The sequence below is a fragment of the Heteronotia binoei genome, chromosome 15 (assembly GCF_032191835.1).
Source record: "Heteronotia binoei isolate CCM8104 ecotype False Entrance Well chromosome 15, APGP_CSIRO_Hbin_v1, whole genome shotgun sequence".
Lineage (NCBI taxonomy): Eukaryota > Metazoa > Chordata > Lepidosauria > Squamata > Gekkonidae > Heteronotia > Heteronotia binoei.
Window position 1 is genome coordinate 14,829,357 of NC_083237.1, and position 24,518 is coordinate 14,853,874.

The window sequence follows — 24,518 nt, forward strand, 5'->3', positions numbered from 1 at the left end:
CCAAAACATTTTAGCTCTTTCACAAGTCCACCACATATGGTAGAAAGAGCCTTCATGCTTTTTACATTTCCAACACCTATCTGGCATCTTATTGTCCATCTTTGCTAATTTTTTTGGAGTCATGTACCATCTATACATCATCTTAAAACAGTTCTCTTTAATACTATGACATGTTGCGAGTTTCATAGAGTTTTTCCACAGATGTTCCCAAGATTCCATTTTTATTTCTTTATTTACATTAATTGCCCATTTTATCATTTGAGATTTCACTACTTCATCTTCTGTGGTCCATTGTAAAAGTAATTTGTACACTTTTGAAATTAATTTCTCATTATCTCCAAGCAGAACTCTTTCCATTTCTGTTTGCTCTTTCCTTATTCCTTCAGCTTTAATATCATTCTCCATCAAGCTTTTTATTTGTTGCATTTGAAACCAATCATATTTATAATTCAATTCTTCTGCAGTTTTCATTTCTATTTTCCCACTTTGTATTTTTAGTAGTTGGTTGTATGATAGTTGTTTTTCCTTAACTGTTTTGGCCGTTAACTTTATCACTTCAGCCGGCACTATCCACAGAGGTCTTCTCTCATCGCCATATTTCTTGTACTTTATCCACACATTTAGTAAGTTGCTCCTTATATAATGGTGAGAGAAAAGACCGTCCATCTTCTTTTTCCCATAATACAAGTAGGCATGCCAGCCGAATTTTTTCCCATGGCCTTCTAGCACTAGAAGTTTTTTATTTAATAACGTTATCCATTCTTTCAACCATACTAAACAAATTGCTTCATGATACAGTTTCAAATCTGGTAATTGAAACCCACCTCTCTCTTTTGCATCTATCAGGACTTTCATTTTAATTCTAGGTTTCCTCCCGGCCCACACAAATTCCGAGATTTTTCTTCTCCATTTATCAAATTGCTTAGCATCTTTCACAATGGGGATAGTTTGAAACAAATACATAATCCTTGGTAAGATATTCATTTTTACTGCAGCTATTCTGCCCAACAATGACAAATTGAGCTTGTTCCACTTTAGCATATCTTCTTCTATTTTGCGCCAGAGCTTTTCATAGTTGTTCCTAAACAGATCAATATTTTTCATTGTTATCTCTACCCCTAGGTATTTTACCTTAGAGGTAACTTCACAACCCGTTAGTCTTTGTAGTTCTTGTTGTCTATTTTTCTGCATAAGGTGATCTGGTATAACTTTTTGACAGTCTTCATTCCACCTCTTTTGATATTGAAATTCTTGTTTATTAAATAGATGTCGGCAAAATTTGTATGTTTTGGAGAGTATACCCTTGGTGTTTTGCTTAAGATTTTTGATAAAATTTTCATACTCTGTTAGTGGCCGTTTAAAAGCTTCCTTCACTTTGGCTGAGAAAAACAAGTCTCTAACCTGCAGATATTGGAACCATTTAATCTCATAGTTAAATTTATTTTCCATTTGTATTTTGTCAAGAAAGGTGTTGTTAGCACATAAATCTATTAATCTAGAATAACCTCTAATCCTCCATATTAGGTATTCCTGATTCATGTGTCCAGGTGGGAACCAGCTCTGATTTAAGAATGAAGAGTATCTTGATATTTCAGGGACTAATTTGCTTCGTTTGTACCTCCAGTATGTAAGTAAGGGGTGTAAAAAGAGATTGTTTTTATAGTCGGTTTTAGATAGTAGGTTGCTATTCCATATCACGTCTGAAACATGATAAAGTGTTAAATATATTGCCTCAATCTGATCCCAATCTGTTGGAGATTTCCCTATTATGTATTTGGTAATTTGTGCAAGTAAGGTTGCATTATAGTAGGTTATTAAGTTAGGGTAATCCATTTCTCCACATGATGAAGGTTGAGAAAGGGTTTTTATTCTAATCCTTGACCTTTTGTATGACCACAGAAATTTGCTGAGATATGATTGCCACATGTTTAATGTAGATTTTGGTATATAAATAGGTAAAGTACGAAAAAGGAAGAGGTATTTTGGGATTATAAAGTTTTTTATAAGATAAAATCTGTGAGGCCATGAGAATTTTAGCTTATCCCAGTTTTTCAGTTGTTGTAGAACCGTTTTATGTAGGGTGTCATAGTTGTATTGTTTGAGCTTTGTGATATCCCTAGGGATCTGTACTCCTAATAGTCTCCAGGAGCTTTCTGTCTTCTTGTAATTAAAGGTAATTGTCAGAACTGGGAACTTCAAAAGAAACGCATCACTTTGTTTCAAAAGTTAATCTGTTTATTAGAGAACTCTTGTCCATGGAAGAAGCAAGTTGACTCTGATGGCTTCCAAGGCCATCGGTACATTCTTATACATTGGTAACATAAAACAATAAATTCTTTCTCACACTCAGAGAGACAGTTGTCTGTTCCCAGGCTTCTTATCTCCCATCAAGGAGGAAGAAACCCTGCTGCCTTTCTCTGGCTTGCCAGCTTCAAAGGGTACATGCAGATGTTTGCCAGTGGTTATCAGTCACCCTTCAGTGGTTAGTATTTGTTTGAAATGCAAAGTTACAGGGTTAGTAAACGTTTACAGCATGGAGTCAGTTGAGCTAACAGAGTATACTTTTGCTAGCACATAGGCAAAGTTACAAGTTCTGACAGGTAATGCCTGAGATTAGACTGAATGACTTAAGTAATGCCTGAAGTGCTGTGAGAGATTCTACTGGTGAGGATAGATATAAAGTTAAATCATCAGTGTAAACAGTCAGTTTGTGAACTGAGTGCCCTATGTCTATGCCTTTTATGTCTTTGCCTTATTGACTCTATTAGGAATTCAAAGGCCGCCCCCTTCGCAAACCCAGAGCTTCGTGAGATCCGGATGCAGAGGGGGCAGCGTGCTTCCTCCGTGCCTGTCTGCCTGGCTCCAGCTTTGATGCTTAAAGCAAGCACCGGGATCAGAGGGTGGAGGGAGCAATCCTGGCGCTTGCTGTAAGCATCAGAGCTGGAGCCAGGCACACAGGCATGGAGGAAGCACACTGCCCCCTCCTCAGCCGGCACTCGCAAAGCGCTGGGTTTGCGGTGGGGGCAGCGTGGAGTGATCCCAGCACTTGCTGGAAGCAGAGCTGGAGCCAGGCAGGCGCGGGGGAAGCGCCGGGATTGGAGGCGGAGGCAGCGGATCGCCCCCCAGGAGGAAGGTGCGTCCTATGGTCTGGAGCGCCTTATGGACCGAAAAATACGGTAGATGCTACAATAACGCTAAACTGTGAGTACACAAATATATATATATATATATATATATATATATATATATATATATATATATATATATATATATATATAATTTAAAAATGGAACTTTTAGTCTTCAAAGCTGAACAATAGCAGTGTCCGACAAATTTTGTGTAATATTGCGACTAATTATGCAATGCAGTAATACTAGCAAATCTAACTGCTGATATACTGGCTATGAAACAGTTATAATCCAAATATTAGAAAATAAAATATTACAACCAAATCAAACCCCCCCCCCAAAAAAAAAACAGAAAAGAAAAGAAAAGGAAGCTTATCCAAAATATTCTAAAGTTCTTAACTCTACAATCTGCAATTTATTTACCCTTTCCCACCCTTATTAACTGTGAATCTATTTTCTACAGATTCTAAAGTAATACGCTGGTGTTTAGCAACAATTATTGGAGCTTAGGTCCTAACTTACTAATTCTCCCTCACCCCCTCCCTTACTAGAAGGTTGAAAATTTTGGATTTCTAGAACTGACTACGCATAAAGTAACTTTAACCACCTTTTAACCATTAATGCAACCACTGGCTTTGCGCCATTCCACCCTCCGATGTTACCAACTTGCCAACCAAAAGGCAAGTGGTGACAAAACCATATTATTTGCTGAATTTGCCTTCTGTTGACTCACTACTGGTATTCAGACACAAACATGTTCTAAAGTTGGCTGGAACTCTCTATCCTGAAATCTTGTTTGACTTCAGTGGAGAAGAAGAAAATGACAATTTTTTTGTTTGTTTTTGTAGGTTGTTCTGGGTTAATGTTCAGTTTTAAAGCTTTGAGTAGTAGCAGTCCCGACTGCTCATCAAATGCCTGGAAAGTCTTCCTTTGATAGCGAACAGAAAGTTTCCCTGTTGAGTTCCATCGATATTTTATTTGAGCATCTTGTAAACATTTGGTGACTGGCTTCAATGATTTTCTGATGTTGAGAGCCTCTGCTGGTACATCAGGGAGGACTAGTACATGGGAGCCTTTGTAATCCAAAAAAGCCTTTTTCTCTTGCCACTTGCATTAATGCATTTCTAATGCTTAAGTCCTGTAGAGATATCAAGGCATATCTTGGAAGGGGCTTATTTGCAGCTTTAATGGAGCCCAGCCTGTATGCCTTAGTAACAGCTATTGGGAAAGATATATCAACATGAAGAATTGAGGAAAGCCATTGGGACATAAAGTCAGTTATATTTGAGTCTTGTTCTATTCCTTCTTCCAGCCCCCTGAATTTTAAATTATTCTGTCTTACCATTGATTCCAGTGTGACCATTCTGTCTTTCATAGACATTATGTCTTCCTGTGTATGTTTGCAGTCGTCTTTAAGAATCATGCTTAGGTTTATGGCTGATTCTGCAGTCTGTGCTGTGAGAGTAAGAGCTCCCGATATTTCCTGTAGCTTCTGTGTCGTTGGTCTCAAAATTCCCTCCATTTTTTCTGTTAGAGTTTTTAGCAGAGTAGCTTCCATTTCTTTAAAGGAACTCTGGAAGGAAAAGTGGAGAGACTCTTGTAAAGTGTCCAGTAATGTTATAATTGTAGAGGCTTCCGTAGGCATCTCCTCCGTCATTTCTGCATAGCCCAATTTTGCGGCCGCCATTTCTTTGCTCCTTTTTGTGTTCTGGTAGTTTAACTGGCCAGTCTTTCCAATCTCTATTTTGGGGTGATATAGGAGCCCTTTTGCCTCGATTGCTCAGCCGCTGCATCCTTGGTGGTTTAGCCATTGTCTTCAGGTAGGGAAGACTTTTTCAGTGTTATTTGCCATCCATTCTACTGTATATCAGGAGGGGGTTTCAGGAGCGGCAGGATCATGCGTCCACCATTTCTCGTGGCTATGATCCGCCCCCCATGCTAGACACCTTTTGAACAAACTTATCTCTTGGATGCATAATCAAAATCTTCAAAGCGTACAGCAGACAGGATTCTGTCCTGGAATATCTACACTAGAAGATTGTATTACTCCAGGGGTGGCCAAACTGTTGCCCTTTTTGGAGAAGGCATTTAAAGTTAAAGTTGCTTTATTTCCACCTCTCTCCCCCCTCTCTCCATCAACCTTCCTTCCTTCCTTCCTTCCTTCCTTCCTTCCTTCCTTCCTTCCTTCCTTCCTTCCTTCCTTCCTGTCTAATGGCTCTGAAATGTCTGATGTTCATGTCTTCTGGCTCTCAAACATCTGACATTTATTCTATGTGGCTCTTCCATTAAGCCAGTTGGCCCGTTCCATATTACTCTGATAGAAAAATACATTGGCTCAGAGGAGAAAAGACTGTTCTCTGCCTTCCTTGATTTAAAGCTGGCTTTTGGTTCCATTTCCAGAGATTTCATTAGGGTACAGCAAAATTCTTACCGGGGTGGGGGGGTGGGGGGTTGAACAATGCAGTCCAGAAGGGAGCGGGATAAGAAAAGAAGACCACAATAAAATTTAGAGGTTCCGGAACTCTGCTCTTGTGACCTCCTGCTCAAAATGAAACCTGATTGTACAATGAGTTTTTTTAAGCTTTCCCTACTGGTTTATCTCTCTTGTCCATGCTTCATTATTACACGCTATTTAGTTTAGGCCACAGGATATTTATAAAACATCTAGGGGCAAAGATGCAAAATGACAATCCAGCATCAGAAGACAAGATGGAGAAGGTCTCCACAGCTACCATATATTTGCCTTTGGTGCTCAGATAGGATGGAACAAATGATAGCCAAACATTGCAAAAAATCAACATGCTGAAAGTTTTAAATTTGGCTTCATTAAAAGTGCTATGCAAATGCCTCACAAAGAAAGCGGCAATGAAGCTCACCGGAGCCAAGAATACCAGAACACAATAAAACATGAAAACAGATCTTTACTACACTCAGGGGCTTTTTAAAACAGGAATACACAAAAGTCAGTTCCAGCTGGCGTGGTGTCAGGGGTTGTGGCCTAATATGCAGATGAGTTTCTGTTGGGCTTTTCATACAAAAAAGCCCTGTGTGAACCAATGGTGACATCAGGGCGTGTGACATAATATGCAAATGAGTTCCTGCTGGACTTTTTCTACAAAAAAAGCCCTGCTTACACTCATATTAACACATCAATTGTTCATGGGCTATCTGAGAGAAGACAGGTTGAGAAGGGGGCAGCCACATTTTACAGAGTTTGCATCAAGAAGTTTTTCCTTTAAGAACATTGAGGCCATCATCTGAAAAGCAAATCTGTTAGCTATCTTACTCCTAAAAGAAAAGCCACACGAAGTTCCCTATGCACACATTGTGAGCAAACTGAATAAGAGTAGTTGAGTTTTAGGTGGGGAGATATGGACTGTCCTGGTTAATTGGGAACATAGGTTATTCTAGAATTGATTTCATAGCTTTCCTTACTGGTCTATTTCTCCTCACCATGCCTAGTTATTACATGACTTTTGCTATTTAGTTTAGGTTGCAGGATAATAATAAAACATTTAGGAGCAAAGATACAACCTAATAACCCAGCACCAGAAGACAGGATGGAGAAGATCTCCACAGCTACCATATATTTGCCCTTGGTGCTCAGATAGGATGGAACAAATGATAGCCAAACACTGCAAAAGACCAACATGCTGAAAGTGATAAATTTGGCTTCATTAAAAGTGCTAGGCAAATGCCTTGCAAAGAAAGCGACAATGAAGCTCACCAAAGCCAACAATCCTAAGAAGCCCAGAACACAATAAAACATGACAACGGATCCTTCCCTACACTCCATCACAATTTCTTCAGCCAGAGAGTGCATTTCAACATTTGGAAATGGTGGAGCAGTACATAGCCAGATGATACAAATAACTACTTGAATGAGGGAGCCGGAAAGAACAATGGGGATGGCCAGTCTTTTCCCCACCCATTTCCTCATCCTGGATCCCGGCTTAGTGGCCATGAAAGCCACAACCACTGTCATGGTTTTGGCCAAAACGCAGGAGACAGCCACTGAGAAGATGAGGCCAAAAGCCACTTGTTGAAGAGGGCAGATGACTGTCCCAGGCTGAATAATGAATAATAGGGATGAGAGAAAACAGAAGAAGAGAGAAGTTAGTAGAACATATGAGAGATCACGATTGTTAGCTTTGACAATGGGAGTGTCTTGATGCTTGATAAAGATTCCAAGTGTCAGCACAGTGATCACTGCCAAACAACAGGCCAAAAGACACAAAGTAATGCCCAACATTTCGTAGTAAGAAAGAAAGTTTAAGCGTTTGTGAAGGCATTGATCCTGCTCTTTATCTGAATACTGATCTTCTGGACATTTGAAACAATCGTCCATATCTGAAAAGTAGAACAGGGACCATTTAAGTCAAGCATAACTTCTCACTGAAGTGCCTTTCTCATAAAGCTACTTGTCCTAATATTATGGGTTGGGTCCAGCCTGTCTTTATCATTGGGGGAAACGGAGGAAGGGCTTCCCCTTTGGTACTCAAAAGGCTATATTGTGTTTCACGGGACCTATATAGACAACACCCATTTTTCATTAATTGAAATGTTTCCGTTCATTAATCAGCTCAGAATTGCAGTCTTGCTTGCTCTCCAACCCCCATCTATGGCATTATATGGTTGTTGGAGAAGGGAAGTAGAGTGGTATAGTAAACATCTAGGGGAAAATGGAAGTCCACATAGGGGCTTGTCAAGTTGTTGAAAGATGTACTGTAGGTATGGTGATTAAGTTACCTTAGCAGTGTACCAGTTCAAGCTAGTCTCAGAAAGACTGAGCAGAGGGCTGATGACATTCCCCTCAGTTCCTAGGGAAAGTTCTATTGTCAGATCCTCAGTTTTCAAGTGATTGTCCAGAAAACTTGAGCTAATTATTCTTCATCATGGGTTTGGGGAGCTCTGGAGCTCTGGAGATTTTAGTCAAGAGGCTATTCATCACCTTGCTCACAAGAGGATTCCAACAAATGGGCATTTCTACATGGGAATGCCCAGCAAGACGGTTGCTAGATCAGGTAGCCTTCTTTTATATTAAGATGGATTATTTCATCTATGGTTCTAGCAGTTCAGCTGGAGGGATATAAGATAAGATTTACGCGACACGGTTCAGGGTTCTCACTAGAGTCAGAAAGGCATCTGTAGTGAAGTCATAGGACTACAGGACAGGGTTGGATGGAAGATGCAGGCAAGATTAATAACTTCATTTAGAATAGAATGACCTGGTGTGGTTTTGTCTGAAGGCAATTGGTCTTATGCAGTGTTCTGTTATTTCAGCAATTGAAGGGGTTTGGTTCTGTCATCTCAGCGGTCAAAGAAGTCTAATGGCAGTGCAAATTTCAGCAGTGGCAGAGGTTCAGAAACAAAACCTGCTACCAAAGGTATAGCATTTTGGTTATTTTTAAAATGCATTTGGAATTGCTTCTGCTTGAGTGCTGGAATTATTTTATTGCACATATTTCTTGCCACTTTTGGATCTGATGTGGTATTGGATGATGAGTGCAGGGCCCTGTTTCCTATTGGTATATTTGAATTTGGGGTAAGCAGAGGTAGATATGTCTCTAGGGGGAAGTAGTAATTCAAATAAATCTTTGCCGGCTGGGAAAAGGGGACAGCTGATGATCTAGGAAGGTTAGGTCAGCTACCTGAATATCAGACCAACTGGGGCTAGTTGAATAAAGTCTGAGCCACGGCTAGACGGCCTTCTTAGGGCTTCTAACAAAATCTCTGGAGAGGGCTATATTGTGCAAGAGGCTCTGGGATCTCAGTTCATTGTCTAACAAACTGATGTCATTCCTTATGAGGAGACTGTGTGGGAGCTTTTGAATATTTACAGTTTGCCTTTCTCTTTGAGACTCAATCAGATAACACAGTAGGAGTCAAGTACAGGGAACAAGATGGGGCATTCAGTAAGCAAAACAATGTGGTGGCACTGAGGTTGGGGCTTATAGAGAACAATGTCTCCTACCCGTCTTGTTTGAAATCTTTCCATCTGGACATGCAATACAATCATAGCAGCAAAATGCTTTCCCCTCCTGCTTTTTCTTGCTGTAACCGGGTTGGCATTTCTCATTGCAGAGAGAAGAAGGCATCACCTGAACAGAGAAATGTAACAAAGAATTTAGTTGATCCCTATTAAGTTAACGTCTCATTGGCTGGTATTAATCAGTGCTGAAATGATTGCTTCTTCAAGTGGAATCCCAAAGTAACAGAAAAGACATAAAAGGCATGAAAAATGAGCCTCCATATGACAAATATAATGTCAAGGAAATGCTCCTGAATAAAATCTCTATTATTATACTAGTATTTAATGAATAAGTTCCATGTTATTTCAAACTGGACCTTGGTGAGGGAGGAAACAACCTAAAGTTGAGGAGCAGCTGATCTGCAATGGTAAGAGGTAAAAACCACTTTGCTATGACAACAGCAGCATTGCCAGGCTTCTTCAGATGAAGCAGCACTGCAAATTTGGGGGGAGCTGTCACCTTTGCGTGTTGCTTGTTTGACTACATGATGAGTGAGAACCATGAATAGGATTTGGGACCATTTTACTTAGGCTACAATGTTTATTCAAGCAATTTATTATTCAAGTCAAGTCAGTCTTTATTGGCATAAATATAACAGTACGTATTAAAATAGTGTAAAACAGGATAGAAACACAACTTTCATGTACACTTGTATAAACAGAAATTATTTTTTTGAAATCCTTTGGTGCAACTTTAGAGCAGAGCACAGGAACTTGGCTGACCTCTCAATAACATTGATAGAAAAATCATTCAGGAGTCTATGGACCTTAAGTGCATCAGAGCAGTTGATCATACCGGCTAAAACAGGATATAAATATGTATAACGTAGATTCGTATACAGATGGCAATGCAGGAGAACATGAGTAATTGACTCAACATATTTTTATTTACAAGGGCAGTACCTAGCTGAATAGGCTATTTTGTTGAATCTGCCATGAAGAATGGTAGAGGTTACAGCATTGTACCTAGCGACAGAAAATGTCTTGTGTTTGTGGCACCTGCAAAGATGATAGCGCATCTTTCCTGTGCTGAGAGGAATCTCAAAGCTCAGAGGGGAGCAGACATTGTCAGCCAGACTATTCAACTTCTAACGCACTCAATGTCTAACATCCTGTTTTTGATTTCTTGGGATGCAGCAGTAAATGTAAGCATGGACAGTGATTTATTATTGTTAACCAACATCAATGGATTCTTCAATCTTAACAGCTGGAGTTTCAACTCCCAGCAATTCAGGTTTGGAACATCAAAATGCAACAAGTGACTCAGGGCATTCCACTTCTGTCTCAGAAGTTAATGAAAGTTTTTGGACCCAGTTCAACAACTGCAAAATGAAAGAATGGATTTGATGGCAAGTTAGGGTGCTCAGTGTGCAATAATTTTGGATGTTTATGCACAGGCAAGAATGTGGGTATGTGGCTTTCTAAAGAATGGATAAATTGTGAGATAATATCTTATGGTGAAAATAGGAAGCAGCAGCTCACAGCTCTGAGGAAACAGACAATTGGCCATAGAGAAAATGTTGGTCATAAAGTTGCAGTTAAAATAACTGAAGAAGGAAAAAAAGAAAAGAAAAGCTCAAAACGGTGTGTTTGAAATCACTAGCAAGAGAGAAGGAAATTACCAATAAAATATTCCGTACTGTGTATAAGGTGGCCAAAAAGGATAAGTCTTTTAATAATTTTGAAGCTGAAATTGATTTGCAAGAATTGAATGCTTTTGATATGGGGAGAATTTTGCACTCTGCTACTGCCAGTATAAATATTATAAATCACATGGGCAGTGAAATGAGAACTTCATTGATCAGAAAAAGTAAAATCTCACTGATACTCGATGAATTGACTACTGAGTCAAGAATCTGTACTGTGAGTCCCTTAATATTAATCTGTGATCTAAAACTGGATTGTCTTGCATGACTCCCCTAATTTGTTCTCCAGAAGTTTGTTATAAACCCCCAGAAATATTTCCATTTCCTTTATTAGTTTCTCCATTTCCATTTTGATTTCCTTTATTAGTTTCTATGACCAAAGGTCTTAAATTCAACTGGAAATATTAACTTAAAACTATGCTGTGTTTCCAAACAGCGTTCTATGAAGGCAGCACGTTCGTGTCTCTATGTAAGTACAGTGGGGTTTTCAAGGCAAGTGAGGAGCAGAGGTAGTTTGCCATTGTCTTTCTCTGCAAAGTGTTTCTAGGGGGTCACCCATCCAAGTACTGACTCTGTTTCTCTTCCGAGCTCTTATTAGATTATTTTATACCATGCCACCTCCCATTCACAAAATTCAAAGTCTTTACAAAAGAAACCCACTCCTAATAGAATCAATCCCAAACAGCAGGAGAGATTGCCCGGAATCAGAACTGGAATTGGAACGCTTTCTGTGGGAGCTCAGTGCCTTATAAGGTACAGTCAGATACCCACCCCATTGAAGATGCTTTGCCATACTATGCTGTTTTCATTGATAATTAACTCCTTGTCTCCCGAATCCCGGGGATTCATCCTTCCAACTTTCAAACTTAAGAAGGTCTTGTTTGGGAAATAAACCCAGTTTCTGATATCAAAGCCAGTTGTCAGTTGGCCATTTTCGTTGAAAGAGACCTTCTCCCCAGCAGTGCTGTTAAATGAAATACTTCTCAGGAAATGATGGAGCTAAATTGGGGAAGGGGGGAATGAACAAAATTGATATGTGATACACAAGTATATATGGTATGTCAGTGCAAGATTATTTGGAGCTTATTTGGATCCTTCAGCAAGATCCTTCATAATGTGCCATCCATTTCAATGGTCGTTTTCATACTCACCTCCAGCCGGCGTGACCCCCCTCTTCACCGCGCAGGATCTGCGCGGATTTCGCACTAAATGCCGCGGAGCAGCCGGAAGAGCCGGAAACTCCCGGCGCAAAAGCCGCTCAAACGTAAACCGTCAAAAAGCAGTTTCCGTTTGCGCGGCTTTTGCGACCGGAGTTTCCGTCTCTTCCGGCTGCTCCGTGGCATTTAGTGTGAAATCCGCACAGATCCTGCGCGGTGAAGAGGGGGGTCGCCCTGGCTGGAGGTGAGTGCAAAAACAACCATTGAGAACAAATCTCTGTTGACAGCAGAATCTTCATTAAGCATATAGCAATGCAGACTCTGAAAGCACCCCATTTAATCATACAATACCTCCCATGGTTGTGGGAATGACTTTGTGTCTCTCCTTATCATTGCTCTCTGTCTCTGTCCTGCTGAGTACATGGCATGTAAAGCATGTGCTATGGCGTAGACGGCAATGTAGATGCTGTAACTTTGGCCAGGCATTTCCATTTCAGAATGCAGTCCTGGAAGGTTCTTTGGGTTCTTCTTCTGAGCATTGATGTAATATACTAAATGGTTGAATACCTGCTTCCAGGAGAGCATCAACTTGCCATCTAGCTTTGTATAGCGGATTCTGAGAAAATACAGAAAAAACTGGAATCCGATCATTTTTTTTGAGTGAATTGCAAATGACAATACACCGTGAAAGGCTTCTCTTTCAAAATGCATTCTGAATCTTTCTGATACGAAGTCCCAGTGGGCTGTCATGATCCAGACTTTATTTATAGATAATTCTCGGCTTTTTGCAAATTGTAATAAATACAGCACAGATAACATAGATGGACTGTTAAAGTATGCAACAAATACGTTAGTTAGGGTTGTGTTTAAAAAGAAAGACAATCTCAAATAGTGTGGTGTTACATCTTTTAGCTTGGGCACCAACAAAATGTTTTTTATTTTTTCCATGAAAGCGGTACAGATGCCCTTCTTGGAAAGTGTTGGGGGCAGTGCCCTTATGAAACCTTCTCCTTTATCATCATCTGGTGCAATGATCCCAACCCATTTCCATTGGAAATGCAGGAGTAGCTGTGCAATCCCATCATACTGATCTTCTTCACTGGGGATTGTGTGGTACAAGGAAGGAATGGTGGCTTTATCATGTTTCTCCATAGAAAATGAACAATAACTGATCTAAGGAGGAAGAACTCATTATTACATCAGGAAAAGGTTGTTTTTTAGCATATTTTTCATATGATTTAACCTGATTAATATGACAGTTTCCAATTTCATCAGTTAAAATACATAGATATTTTTCTCCATAGGGCTGATAATGAACCATATGCTTGAAAATGTGCCTGCTTAGAAGACTTGTCTCCACAATGTGATTTGCACGATCTTGGGGTCATTGTGGACAGTTCAATGAAAGTTTCAACCCAGTGTGCTGCAGTGGTGATACATTATATTTTATTTTGCTTTTAACTGGTCCTAAGCCTGCCTTGGTGGGATGGGTGGGATATAAATTTCGTAAATAAAATAAAATAATTCACTATCACTGGAGGTAGTGGTGGCTACAAGCATAGACAGCTTCAAGAGGGGATGAGATAAACATATGGAGCAGAGGTCCATCAGTGGCTATTAGCCTCAGCGAATTGTTGGAATTCTCTGTCTGGAGCAGTGATGCTCTGTATTCTTGGTGATTGGGGGGTGGGAAACAGTGGAAGGGCTTCTAGTGTCCTCGCCGCACAGATGGACCTCCTGATGGCACCTGTTGGACTGGATAGGGCATTGGCCTGATCCAACATGGCTTATCTTATGTTCTTAAAATGAAACTCTGTTAGGGATTATTAGGAAAGGGACTGAGAATAGAATGGCTGATATTGTACAGCGGTATAAATCTATGGTTTGGCAATATTTGGGATACTGTTCACATTTCTTGTCACTTTATCTCAAAAAAGACATTGCAGAATGGGAAAAAGTACAGAGGAGGGCATCCAAGATGATTAGGGGGTTGGAGCACCTTCCCCATGGGGAAAGGCTGAAGACCCTGCGACTTTTCAGTTAAAAAAATGAATAAGGGGGAATTAATAGAGGTTTACAAAATTATGCATGGGGAAGAGACAGTTGACAAAGGTAACTTTTTCTCCCTCTGCCGAAATACAAGGCCATCCAATGAAGTTGGTGGGTAGTTGGTTCAAAAGGAAATACTAATTTACACAGACAATATTTAAAATGTGGAATTGCTGTCAGATGATACAGTGATGAGCACAGGAACAGGCCATATCTTAGTACTACTCAACACAGGCTGCAAAGGTAGGTTGGTATTATAATTGCCCATATTTCATATGGGTCTGAGAATACCAGTATTTATGATATTGCTTAGGCTGCTATTTAAAAAATGTTCTAAGATTGTGGTAAATGCTAAACAGGAATGCTAAACAGGAAGGAGAGTTGACTGAGGGAAAGCTACCCAAAACAATTCTTCAGTTGCTGCTGGAAGACAAATATCTTTCAGGATGGAGTTCCATAATTTTAGCATCTTTATCGAAAAGGCCTTCTCTCATGTTGCCATCCAGCTAACTTCAGAAGGTGGGGTAATCAAAGCAGGGTCTCAGAAAATCAGTGTAAAATTCTGGAAAGTTAATATGGGTCAGGCTCCAAGCCTTATAGTGTGCCACAACCTTCAGAAGTGCATGGGAACAAAATGGAGGCCAGTGCCAATTGACCCAAACTGTGACCCATTTTAGTCAACATCCTAGCCGCAGCAGCGTTCTATAGCATCTGAAGTTCCTAAACACATTTTAAGGATAGCCCCAGATAATATAATCTACATGAGAACATGTAGAGAGCCAGTTTGGAGTAGTGGTTAAGTACATGGACTCTTATCTGGGAGAACCGGGTTTGATACCTCACTCCTCCACTTGCAGCTGCTGCAATGGCCTTGGGTCAGTCATAGCTTTCATAAAAGTTTTCCTTGAAAGGGCAGTTGCTGTAAAAGCTCTCAGCCTCACCTACCTCACAGGGTGTCTGTCGTGCGGGGGGCGGGGGAGGTAAAGAAGATTGTGACCACTCTGAGACTCAAAGATTCAGAGTATAGGGCGGGATATAAATCCAATATCATCATCAATATTATTCTTATAGTCTCTTCTATGTAGGATATCTCATGCTCTCATGTTTGAAACATGGCAGTAATTTAGAACTCTGCTTGCATTCCACATGTTTTGCTTCTGTTGGGTTTTTTAAATGGGGGGAGTGTTACCTTCAAAAATGAAATGTTCTTAAAATTGTTTTGGCATTTAGAATTGGGCTCAGCCTTCCACCTCATCTTGAAAAATTCACCCACCTGTCCAATTTAACTTAGCTGTTGTTCCAAACCCAATAACACACTTCAAAGTGGATTGCACTGAGATTCATTAGGGACCATTTCTAATATTGCTTATGTTAACCACTGGCTTTATTGTCCTCCTTCAATTCAATGTCTCCTACAAGGCAGCCATTATCTAACAGCAAATAGACAACCCTCACTTGTATCAGTATACTCACTATTCTTCAAGCTCTGTAACTTCACGCTATAGTTATATGTCAAAATAGTGGACTTTATAGTGCCCAATTGTACCTGCGGAATCTTGTAGGTAGTTAAGATGCCAGCCATTAGAAGAGATGTTTCAGAGTCTGGTCCTCCAATGAAAGCTATTGGTTTCTTCTGGACATCACAAATATAATTTGGGACATTTGTCTCTGAGCCAGACAGAATTCTCAGGATGTTCTGATAGTTTCTTCTCTGAATATGGTAGGTATGTTGGCTGTGGAATCCCAGAGTCACATTTGGTAAAATCTTTGGGTTGATGTTGATCTCATTTATAGCATAGGCCAAGGCTAGAACCTCCTTATTTCCTTCAGGCAAAATACTGAAATGTGAAATGAAACAAAAACACACACACTTTTTAATATCATAGTCCTATTTCATGAGAGAAGATAAAAAGGGAAATGTTAACTAAAGTTCCTTTTAAGCTGTGAAGTTCTGTGAACAAAAATTTTACTTTGTGAGCTACTGACATTAAAGTTGTGAGTGAACAATTTGGCTTCCATATAAATTAATTTGCTCTGGGGCCAACCTTCCTGAGCAAAGACAAAAATGTGTGAGCCAGAGGCTAAAAAACTGAGCTAGCTCAACACTATCTCAGCTTAGAGTAAATACTGGCGTGAACTTTCAATCACAGTTGTGGCGTGATACAGAAAATTGGTTGAATATGGAAGAGATATGTAGGCAGGAGGAGTAAAAATATTCAGGATGTTATACATGCATTCCTCAACAACACAGGGGGGTTTTTACATTCTAAGTCTTTGCATGCTAACTTCTGAGTAGATCCTGTTGATTCTTGTTTTGGACTACTATCTTCAGTTCTGGTTATTGTATCTCCAAAAAGCATATCATAGAGGTGGGGGAAAGTACCAAAGAGGGCAACCAAGATGATTAGGGGGGTGGAGTACCTAGGAGGAAAGGCTGAAGACGCTGGCACGTTTCTGTTTAGAAAAGGGATGGACTGGGGGGGAGGGGCATGATGATAGAGGTTTGCATAATTATGGATGGAATGGAGAGAGCTGACAAAGAGAATTTTTTGTTGGGAACAGTGCATGCATTCTGGAATAAACACTCAATCAAACAAGCCGTGAATGGCATACAGAGTGAACTAAGACAAAGTACATCAGAATAAGAAGAAAAAGAAGGAAAGAGCTGTACAATTAACAAACCAAGTAGGAGACAAGGATAGATGAGAGATTTTTTTTTAAAGGACGTTAGTTATATTTTCTGTTTGTTGAAGTTATAACCAGTGTTCCCTCTAAGCTGAGTTCTCTCTAAGCTCATAGATTTTTAGTCTACAGCTCACACATTTTTGTCTTAGCTCAGGAAGCATGACCCCAGAGTACGCTAATTTATGCAGTAGCTCAGAACTTTAATGCCAGTAGCTCACAAAGTAGAATTTTTGCTCACAAGACTCTGCAGTTTAGAGGGAGCATAACCTAATGTGTCATTTGAAAGGTTGGAAAAATAGAATTACTTATGATCTATTACTTCCCACATGCTGGGATGATTTCTGAAGACAGCAGGGTCAGGCCTGAAGTTGTATGGGTTTAGGATTCCACCAATCAGAAGATCTCCTCTCTGATCATAATCCTGTACTGGCATGCGAAGGGGAGAATTCAGGCTGCACATAATAGACTGTGCACTACAATGAGCTTGAAGGAGCAACAGCAGCAGACGCAACAGAAAGGCCACAATCATCCTGACAGCAAAGAATTGTTCTCTCTCCATGCTGAGTCCCAGTTTCCTTTAACTGATCCTTATGTACTGTCTGCAGATGAAAAACCCTTCCTTCTCTATCCCTTGACTTTTCTGATCAACTAGTTTCACGCTCAGTCTCTAACTCTTTAAGCTGAAACAAACAAAACATTGTCTTGCCTGAAAACACTGCACTTGCCTGTCATATTAGTGACAGCTTAAATAATGTTTCAGTGTTAGTGATGGATATCGCTTTATTGCTGCTCAAACTCCATGTGGGCCTTGAAGGAGGATGAATCACAGTGATTTGAGATAATAGCTAGGTTTTGCAGCCAACTCTCTAAGGTGCTGTATTCTGTGGGCCTAGTGGGAAGTAGACAAGCTCATGAATTCAACCCTCATTGATGGTTTGTGAATCAGCATCCTAGGCTTTCCATCCTCCTGGTGAGACCTGGACATCTTCCAGTATTACTGGGAGGACTGGGCTTTAATCTGGGAGAACTGAGTTTGATTCCCCACTCCTTCACATGCAGCTGCTGCTGTGACCTTGGGTCAGTCATAATTCTTTCAGAGTTGTTCTCTCAAGAGCAGTTCTCTCAGAGCTCTCTCAACCCCACCAACCTCACATGGTGTCTGTTGTGGGGAGGGAAAGGGAAAGGAGATTGTAAGCTTCTCTGAGACTCAAAGTGAAGGGCAGGGTTAAAATCCAATATTTTCTTCTTCGTCTCTTATTTATAGACCATACTAGTCAAATGCCATGTTTTTGTGTGCAATCCTAACCAACAGAGGAAAGGCTTGGTTGGTAAAGAGAGAAGCACTGTGTCAGAAGACCAAAGACCTCGAATTAAGGACTGGCAAAAACCATCCTAAGAAGATTACCTGCTTCTAAATACCTCCTATAGCTGTGGGAATGGCTCCCTATCTTTCTCTGCCACTGCTCTGTGTTTCTGTCCTGCTGAATGCATGGTGTGCAAAGCATATGCTATAGTGTAGTCAGTAATATATATGTTGTAACTTTCGAGGGTCCTTCCCATTTCAGAAAGGTGTCCTGAAGAGTTCTTTGGATTCTTCTTCCAAGAAAAGAAAATCCCCTGCTCTCCTGACCACAAACTCCTGAAGATTTGCTTCTAGGAGATCTTGAGTTCATCATTTTCTTATGTAAAATAGGCACTTAGAAGGTGCAGAAACAGGTGAAAACCTAGTAGCCTTTTTTTTAATTAATCAGATTTTTGTTAACAGATTTTCATTTTACAATAAAAACCTAATACCTTGAGAGAGTAAATTGAAAAGGATAATATACCATGGAAGGTTGCTATTTCAAAAGCCATTGTCCTAGTGGGCTGCCATGATCCACACCTTATTTATAGCTATCTTTGCCATCTCTGCCATTTGTATTGTATACAGCAAAGACCGCATGGTTGGTTAAAATATGTAACAAATATATGGGCTTTGGTTGTGCTTAGAATGAAAGGCATTCTCAAAATCTTGGCATTCTCATACCTAGCAAGCAGTCCAACAACATACTGTTTTTTATTCTCTTCATGGAAACAGTACACATGCCCTTCTTGGAAAGCACTGGGGGCAGTGCCTGTATGAAACCTTCTCCTTTATCATCATCTGGGGTAATGATCATGACCTCATTCTGACGCAGGAATAAATGTGCAATCCAATCATAATCAGGACTTTTTTGTAGCAGAAACTCCCTTGTATATTAGGCCACACACCCCTGATGTAGCCAATCCTCCAAGAGCTTACAGTAGGCCCTATAAGCTGTTGGAGGATTGGCTATATCAAGGGTGTGTGGCCTAATATGCAAAGGAGTTCCTTCTACAAAAAATGCCCTGATCATAATGATCTGCTTCACTGGGGATTGTGCAGTAGATGAAAGGAATCTTGGTTGTATCATGTTTTTCCATCACAAATAAACAATAACTCATCTAGGGGAGGGTCCATTTTTGCAAGAAAGGAAAAGGTAGTTTTTAGCATATCTCTCTGGGAAATTTTGCTATGTACCCTTGAAAGTTGAGGAGGATAAAGAGGAACATCTTGTATGGCTCCTTCCAACTCTTATGATTTTATGAACTCTACCTCTGTGATACAATAGGATTGTAAGGCCTTATCTTTTGTTCTAAGCCAACTCGCTAGCTTTTCTATCCAGATAATTCAGCACATACCCTCTACATCGATACAACTGCTTTGCTGTTTTATTAAACCTCCTGCTTCAGTAATCTCTGTTCTCATCATGCTTAATATAAAACTTACCACACAGCTGCACCCCATAGCTTTTACACTTGCTATCCCAAGAACACCTTGTATCTGGAGGAGAAGGTTTATATCTCAGAACTAACCAGGTTTTTTTTTTTTAATTCCTCAATCATATCTCAACAGCAGAAGCTATTTCCACCTGATTTATCAAACTGGGCCACTGTTAGTCCTAAATAAATTAATTTTCTAATCAACCAGCTGAAGGCCGAGAAGGCCCCAGGACCTGATGGACGCCCACCAGAACTATTTAAAAACACCTCTGATTGATTGCATTTCCTCTAGCATCCCTTTTTATTATGATTGGTAAAACCAGGATTATGGAAGAATGCTATTGTTGTTCCAATCCACAAGAAGGATGACCCACAAGTACCTGAGAACTATTGTCCAATTAGTTTGCTTGACACTGCAGGTAAATTATATGCTAGACACCTTTCCCACACACACACCCCCCAGTTATAAATTGTCTTTATTGGTCAATTCAATACACACAGGGTGCAGTCAGACGTACTATTAGTGGCGACACAGCTCCGTCTGGCTGGCGGATTAAATGTGTTCGTTCAGACATCCACATCTGGCAATCGAGCTTGCTACACCTGAATGGCACATTAATTTGACAGCACCAAAAGTCCGGCCCTTTTTCAAAACAGCGGCACAAGATCGGCTTTTTGCTGTTTGGACAGCTCACATGCAATACTGCCTCCCACCTTTAAAAAAAAAAAAAGCCCCAGCAGACATGCGCATTGCCAGATCATCCGGAAATCTGAGGTGAGCTTCTGCTTCTCCAATCAACACAGGATCAGGGGAGGTGGGGAACGTTATCCCACTATTCAGAATAGGAAAAAAATCTTTTTTTTCCAATGTGGAGGATTTCCAGATATCATTGTTACTGCCAATTTTTAGGAAAGTAATTCCTGGCAGTTCCTTGGTTTGAATCGGCAACGTTAATTCCGGAAACTTTCCCCCTTCTCCCCTGCCTCTGAAGCAACGTTTGATTTCCTAGCTCCAAACACTTGTTCAATGTTCAATGGACCCCCCCTCCCAGAAATCACCATCTGATTATGCATGCTCCAAGAAAAGAGCGTGATAGTATTAGATGTCTGACCGCGCAACAACAGAATGAATTGCATTCTTGGATGCTCGTATGAACTGCCCTGCATCGAATCAATATTCAGCGGTTCAGATTTGAGCGCTACACACCCGCTTTTAATGGTACATGTGAAGGCCGGGAAGGCCCCAGGACCAGATGGACTCCCACCAGAACTATTTAAAAACACCTCTGAGTGATTGGCTTTTCCTCTAGCATCCCTTTTTATTATGATTGGTAAAACCGGGATTATGGAAGAATGCTATCGTTGTTCCAATCCACAAGAAAGATGACCCATAAGTACCTGAGAACTATTGTCCAATTCGTTTGCTTGACACTGCAGGAAAAATAAAAGCTAGACACCTCCCCCCCCAGTTATAAATTGTCTTTATTCGTCAATTCAATACACACAGTATGTAGAAGGCCTCATCAATTGTTATCATCTCGTACAAATTTAAACAACAAATCATACTAAACCAAAATAAAAACAACTAAGCAAGATAAAACATCTTTCACTTTACAAATAAATCAGTTTTTTGTAATACTGTTTTCTAGGAAGAATGTCTTTTTCATAGAAATAAGAAACCAAAGGGAACCGCACTGATACCACGTGCTTTTCATACTGTTCATATTTTATATCGTAGGAGTTGTTTGCTAATATTATTAAAATAAAGATTTCCCATACCCTTTGGTGCCACGTGTCCACTGTCAGTATACTTTTGCCCGTCCACCAGGTAGCAATAGTCAGTCTCACTGTTGCTATTAAAATATGGACTGGTTCTGCAGTACTAGATCTCACTTTCGGATCTAACCAATTATGGATTAGAAATATGTCAGGTTCCAGTGGCAGGTCTATTTCGGCAATTGCTCTTTAATTTGTTGCCAATATGTGGTGATATATTTACATTTCCACCAACCATGGGAAAAGTTGGATTGTTCTCCACAAGACTTCTTGCAGAGCAGGTCTATTGAAGGAAATATTTTGCTTACTTTTTTTGAAGACCAATACCATTGTAGGAGAGTTTTATGGAATTGAAACTTTAAGTTAAAAACGTTTGATTTATTACAATAAGAACTCCAGATTATTTCCCAATGGTGATCTGGTATAACCTTTTGACAGTTCTCATTCCACCTCTTTTGATATTGAAATTCTTGTTTATTAAATAGATGTTGGCAAAACTTGTATGTTTTGGAGAGTATACCCATGGTGTTTTCCATAAGATTTTTGATAAATTTTTCATACTCTGTTAGTGGATGTTTAAAAGCTTCCTTCACTTTGGCTGAGAAAAACAAGTCTCTAACCTGTAGATATTGGAACTATTTAATCTCATAGTTAAATTTCTTTTCCATTTGTATTTTGTCAAGAAAGGTGTTATTAGCACATAAATCTATTTATCTAGAATAACCTCTATTCCTCCATTTTAGGTATTCCTCATTCATGTGTCCAGGTGGGAACCATCTCTGATTTAAGAATGAAGAGCATCTTGATATTTCAGGGACTAATTTGCTTCGTTTGTATCTCCAGAATGTAAGTAAGGGGTGTAAAAAGATATTGTTTATAATCAGTTTTAGATAGTAGGTTGCTATTCCATATCATGTCTGAAATGTGATAAGGTGTTAAGTATGTTGCCTCAATCTGATCCCAATCTGTTGGAGATTTCCCTATTATGTATTTGGTAATTTGTGCAAGTAAGTTTGCATTATAGTAGGTTATTAAGTTAGGGTAATCAATTTCTCCACATGATAAAGGTTGAGAAAGGGTGTTTATTCTAATCCTTTACTTTTTGTATGACCACAGAAATTTGCTCAGATCTGATTGCCACATGTTTAGTGTAGATTTTGGTATAGGTAAAGTACAAAAAAGGAAGAGGTATTTTGGGATTATAAAGTTTTTTATAAAATAAAATCTGTCAGGCCATGAGAATTTTAGCTTATCCCAGTTTTTCAGTTGTTGTAGAACCGTTTTATGTAGGGTGTCATAGTTGTATTATTTCAGCTTTGTGATATCCCTAGGGATCTGAACTCCTAATAGTCTCCAGGATCTCTCTGTCCATTTTCTATGTCCTGTTAGATTCAATTGTTGATGTGTAGAATTAGTAAGATTTATAGGGAAGACTTCTGACTTCTTGCTATTAAAGGTAACGCCTGAGATTAGACTGAATGATTTAAGTAATGCCTGAAGTGCTGTGAGAGATTCTACTGGTGAGGATAGATATAAAGTTAAATCATCAGTGTAAACATCCAGTTTGTGAATTGAGTGCCCTATGTCTATGCTTTTTATGTCTTTATTTTGCCTTATTGCCTCCATTAGGGGTTCAAAGGCCATGAGAAAGAGGGGGGACATGGGACAACCCTGTCTCATGCCTTTTTGAATTGGGATGGGTTGTGAGGAGTTACTGTTTATGTAAAGTCTCGCCGAGGGTCGATTGTAAATTGCCTCAATGGCACTTTTGAAATTTGGATCAACCTTCCTTCCTTCCTTCCTTCCTTCCTTCCTTCCTTCCTTCCTTCCTTCCTTCCTTCCTTCCTTCCTTCCTTCCTTCCTTCCTGTCTAATGGCTCTCAAATGTCTGATGTTCATGTCTTCTGGCTCTCAAACATCTGACATTTATTCTATGTGGCTCTTCCATTAAGCCAGTGTGCCCGTTCCATATTACTCTGATAGAAAAATATATTGGCTCAGAGGAGAAAAGACTATTCTCTGTCTTCCTTGATTTAAAGCTGGCTTTTGGTTCCATTTCCAGAGATTTCATTAGGGTACAGCAAAATTCTTACCGAGGGGGGGGGTGTTGAACAATGGAGTCCAGAAGGGAGGGAGCTAATAAAAGAAGAACACAATAAAATTTAGAGGTTCCAGAACTCTGCTCTTGTGACCTCCTGCTTGAAATGAGACCTGATTGTAAAATGAGTTTTTTAAAGCTTTCCCTACTGGTGTATCTCTAGTGTCCATGCTTCATTATTACACACTATTTAGTTTAGGCCACAGGATAATTATAAAACATTTAGGGGCAAAGATGCAACATAACAATCCAGCATCAGAAGATAAGATGGAGAAGGTCTCCACAGCTACCATATATTTGCCTTTGGTGCTCAGATAGGATGGAACAAACGATAGCCAAACACTGCAAAAAACCAACATGCTGAAAGTGATAAATTTGGCTTCATTAAAAGTGCTATGCAAATACCTCACAAAGAAAGCAGCAATGAAGCTCACCGGAGCCAAGAATACCAAAGCACAATAAAACATGACACCAGATCTTTACTACATTCAGGGGCTTTTTAGAACAGGAATGCACAAGAACTCAGTCCCAGCTAGCATGGTGTCAGGGGGTGTGGCCTAATATGCAGATGAGTTCCTATTGGGCTTTTCCTACAAAAAGCCCTGTGTGAAACAATGGTGACATCAGGGTGTGTGACATAATATGCAAATGAGTTCCTGCTGGACTTTTTCTACAAAAAAAGCCCTGATTACACTCAATCACGATTTCCTGAGTGCATTTCAACATATGAAAATGGTGGAGCAGTACTTAGCCAGACAATACAAATAACCACTTGAATGAGGGAGCAAGAAACAACAATGAGGAAAGCCAGCCTTTTCATCACCCATTTCCTCATACTGGATCATTGATGTGAAAAAACTAAAGTATTGATCTGACTCCCCAACAATTATCTTTCTCCTTTCAACATCAGCTTATCTTCTCATATTAACACATCAATTGTTCATGGGCTATCTGAGAGAAGATTGGCTGAGAAGAGGGGAGCCACATTTTACAGAGTTTGCATCAAGAAGTTTTTCCTTTAAGAACATTGAGGCCATCATCTGAAAAGCAAATCTGTTAGCTATCTTACTCCTAAAAGAAAAGCCACACGAAGTTCCCTATGCACACATTGTGAGCAAACTGAATAAGACTAGTTGAGTTTTGGGTGGGGAGATATGGACTGTCCCGG

At 39.9% G+C, this 24,518-nt stretch overlaps 1 protein-coding gene across 1 annotated transcript; it reads right to left on the reverse strand.

Moving 5' to 3' along the window:
* Positions 1-6,567: 6,567 nt before the first annotated feature.
* On the reverse strand, positions 6,568-17,255 carry LOC132583118 (vomeronasal type-2 receptor 26-like). Its single transcript, XM_060254788.1, has 6 exons — positions 17,002-17,255; positions 15,558-15,849; positions 12,866-13,135; positions 9,103-9,229; positions 8,793-8,795; positions 6,568-7,478 (listed from the first exon to the last, which is right to left on the reverse strand). The coding sequence occupies exons 1-6, from the start codon at positions 17,253-17,255 to the stop codon at positions 6,568-6,570; spliced, it is 1,857 nt and encodes a 618-aa protein (XP_060110771.1).
* Positions 17,256-24,518: the final 7,263 nt, after the last annotated feature.